The following is a 3,860-nucleotide window of genomic DNA, read 5'->3' as shown; positions in this document are numbered from 1 at the left end:
CCACCCAGGCGCCTGGATTAGATTGTTTCAATAATAATTCTCTCATTCTTCAGACTTCTAGCATATCGGGGCACCTGGGTGGCTCAGATGGTTAAGCGTCTGCCTTCGGCTCAGGTCATGATCCCAGGATCCTGGGATCGAGCCCCGCATCAGGCTCCCTGCTTGGCAGGGAACCTGCTTCTCCCTCTCTCTCTACTGTTCCCTCTCGCTCTATCAAATAAATAAAATCTTTAAAAAAAAAAAAAAAGACTTCTAGCATATCTACAGTTTCTGTAAGTCTTGAGGCACGAAGCCAAACCCAATGTGTTAATAAAATCATATTTATAATTTTTATCTAGACAAAGAGCCTAAATAGACAAAAATTAGACCTCCACTTTCTTGCATTTCCCCTTCATTCCTCACATACCATACTTTGCTTGAGTAGAGAAATCTAGGGTTTAAGAATGTTCGTATGCTGTAATTAATTTTGCTCTTAGTGAAAAGCTACAATCTTAAAAAGTACTGGGAAATTTTGGAAGTAGTCATTTATAAGTCCCTTTGTAGTTAATTTTCAAATGACAATAAAAACCAAGTTCCAGAATAAGGAGCTGGAGATGCTGGGGTAACAAGCACAATTTTTACATGAAATTAATTCAGGTTCACATCTACTCCCTTTATTAACAATTAAATTACAGCAACATCCACACAAGCCTATGTGATGAGTTTTAAGATGGTATCCTTAAGCCAGATAGGTGCTCAAAGTCACACGAAAATTACCAGTTATTCCTAAGGATACACAGTTCTTTATTTTCTAGTGACTGGGAAGCAGTGATGATTAGGTGTTTTTCATGGGTTCCTTCTTCATTCTGTACAATATTGACTGCTAATACCAGGTACCGGTTATCCATTCCTCGGCTCAGAACTGTTTTAGGAAAGGAAGCTTCCACCTTCTTCTGAAATCTGAAACATATACAAACACAACTACTGTACCATGAAATAAGAAGCCATCCAATTTCCTTTATCTACAAACCAACCTTCTCAATTTTCTAGGTTTGTTTCTTCTAGAAAGCTTATCATAATGACCATTAGCTAAATAGGTAAAAATTAAGAGAGTAAGGGCACAGCAGAATTCCTATGATAAAAACTTCCCAGAAGTAATGCCATTTAAAACATTCTTATGATACGGATTTTTCCAAATACTGTATAAGTTCTTAGGAGGAGCTCTGTGGGACATCCATGATAATGAGGATTAAGGATAAATTGAAAAATACTAAATAACAAATTCCTACCACTGGTGCAAACCTTCCCAAAGTACAAGCAAAAGGAAATGTCTTGGACACTATCCTTTTTGTAAATGAAAGGGATATTTGTTAGGGAAAAGCATAGTGTGGGTGGTTTGCTGAAGACCTACTGTGAGTCAGCGTTACATTAATCTTTAGGCCTACTTAGAAATCATCTACTCCAAACTACTATTTAATGAAGAAAATCTTTCTATAAAATCTCAGTGAGAATCAACTAGCCCCTACCTCGCAGAGAAAAGCAAGCTTACTACCTGTCATGTTAGCTCATTCCTTCATAGAGTAACTCAGACATTTCTTATTTATAATGGGCAAGTCAACTTCACAATACTTTTATCCATTAATCCTAGCCGCCTGAAAACAATGCAGAATTCTCTAATCGTTCTAGAAAACATTAAGTCCCTCATTAGTCTTTCCAGTTTGACTGCAATCTTTGTCAGTGACAGTACAACAGAATCCAACGTCCTTACCTCTCTAATTGTAATACCCAACCCTAGGCTCTATTATTTTGTAATCGCCTCATTCACCTACTCCAGGAAGCCTCAGGCCATGAATTTCCCAAGGTCGGCTGGGATGCCTTAAGGATTTTCGCAAATGATAATGCTGATCAAAACCCAAAATGCAAAGATCCGTAAACAATAATTAGCATCATTATTATTAATTGAAAATAATTCCACACCATGATTGTGGGTCAAGCTGCCCTAACCATTTAGTCCAAGTTGAGGGTAGAGAGCTCTCCTGGGACAAGATTCACCAACTAAACCTTGAGAAAAGCATCTAGCAGTTGCAATTTCCCTTTACGAGGGCGTTTAAGTGGCTGGCACGCCCTGAATTCAGGCAAGTGATATGAAGAGAAAGAATGAACTGTTGGGTGAGCAGTCTTTGGGCTCTGGCCCGAGTGTGGCCCCAAAGAGAACACTACGAAGCAGACCCCAGCTCCGGAAACTCGTCGGGCGCCCGGAGCCGAGTCATTTAATTCCGAGCCCGGCTCCGCGGAGACGCGGGTGCGGCCTCTCCCGCTCCTTTCTTTCAAATCTCCCGCCTGGCTCCCAGACCCTCCCTCCGCTCCGCTCACAGCTCCGCCGGCCGCTCGGCCTCTTCCTGGAGACTCTTCTTCAGCAGCTCCAGTTCTTCCAGTTGCGCCATGGCGGGCGCGGAGAATGCAAACTGTCGCCAGGTAAAATCAGGGAAACACAGCAGCTCCAACGAGAAAAAGAAGCGCGAGTTTGTGAGGCGCCGCGCGCATGCGCCTTCCCGCGTGGTCCCAAGGGACCTGCGCGAAGGGGCCCCTCCCAGCCCCGCGGGTTCCACGCGGAGCCCTGGGTGGCGGTGTTCTTAACAGACAGTCTTTGCTCCCTTGCTTTAGGGTTTGGGAAACAGGGAGTCTTCATAATCGGGCCCAGACTAAATGCTTCCGCACTTTTCTTAGAAACGCCAACCTTTGCTCAACACAGACTCTTAGAACAGAACCAATGGCCCAAACCCAAGTGTCCCTTGTTAGCTTGCAGAATTTTCCATTTTGGGGAGAAACAAACTCCCCTCCTTTTTTTTTAGATTTTATTTATTTTTTTGAGCGAGAGAGAGAGAGCACTGGCGGGGAGGGGCAAAGGGAGAAGCAGACTCCCCGCTGAGAAGGGAGCCCCAGGCCGGCTGGATCTCAGGACCCTGAGATCATGACCTGAGTGGAAGGCAAGCAGAGGTCTAACCAACTGAGGCACCCAGGTGCCCCTGCCTTTTTTTGATTTTGTTTTGTTTTTTGCTTTTTGTTTTGTTTTTAAGATTTATTTAGTTTAGAGAGAAAGAGCGCGCGCGAGCATGAGCAGGGAGGAGCAGAGGGAGAGATTAGGGAGCCCCAGGTGGGGCTGAATCTCAACACCACCCAGGAGCCCTTACTCGTCTTTGTTTTGTGGAAAACTCATTGAGAAAATAGAAGCTGTCAGATAGGAACTTCCTCATCATGCCACAACTAAATCTATAAAAGTACTAATATCTGTACTTGTCTTATAACCTATTTCCACTTTTTTCAACAGTGGACAAAGCAATCCTACTTGTACTCGTTCTTGAGGGCATTGCTTCTTCAGCTATGACATCATTGGGTTTAGAGATTACTTAAATTAAAAAAAAATTTTAAGGGGTGCCTGGGTGGCTCAGTCGGTTAAGCCTCTGCATTTGGCTGGGGTCATGCCCGGAGTCAGGGCTCCTTGCTCAGCGGGGAGCCTGCTTCTCTCCCTCTGCCCCTCTGTCTGTGGTTCTACCTGTTCTATCAAATAGAAAAAGGATTTTTGTAAAAAAAGGTTTTATTTACTTATTTGTCAGAGAGAGACAGAACATAAATAGGGGGAGCGGCAGGCAGAGGGAGAAGCAGGCTCCCCGCTGAGCAAGGAGCCCAATATGGCCCCAGCTGAAGGCAGAAGCTTAACCGACTGAGCCACCCAGGCGTCTCCCCCACCCCACCAAAAAATAATCTTTAAAAAAATAATATACTAGGGAATATTTCTGAATGAAAGGTGTTAAAAATAATAAAAATGAATGAAATGTGTTAAAAATAATAAAATGATCACCTCATAAAGCTATCATCCAATT

At 43.4% G+C, this 3,860-nt stretch overlaps 1 protein-coding gene across 1 annotated transcript in view; it reads right to left on the bottom strand.

Annotated features, from left to right (window-relative positions):
- Positions 1 to 2,865, bottom strand: part of DNA2 (DNA replication helicase/nuclease 2) — a 37,214-nt gene extending 34,349 nt beyond the window's left edge. The window contains exons 1-2 of the mRNA XM_081823101.1: positions 2,353 to 2,865; positions 757 to 939 (exon numbers count right to left, since the gene is read on the bottom strand). Coding sequence (XP_081679227.1) covers positions 757 to 939; positions 2,353 to 2,423 — 254 coding nt within the window. The 5' untranslated portion in view covers positions 2,424 to 2,865. The remainder of the gene's footprint in view (positions 1 to 756; positions 940 to 2,352) is intronic.
- Between the last annotated feature and the right edge of the window lie 995 nt (positions 2,866 to 3,860).

Source organism: Leptonychotes weddellii, chromosome 6, assembly GCF_054177405.1.
Source record: "Leptonychotes weddellii isolate Sample4059 chromosome 6, ASM5417740v2, whole genome shotgun sequence".
Taxonomy (NCBI): domain Eukaryota; kingdom Metazoa; phylum Chordata; class Mammalia; order Carnivora; family Phocidae; genus Leptonychotes; species Leptonychotes weddellii.
The sequence above is the reverse complement of the archived record's forward strand: the minus strand, read 5'-3'. Positions and strand labels throughout refer to the sequence as shown.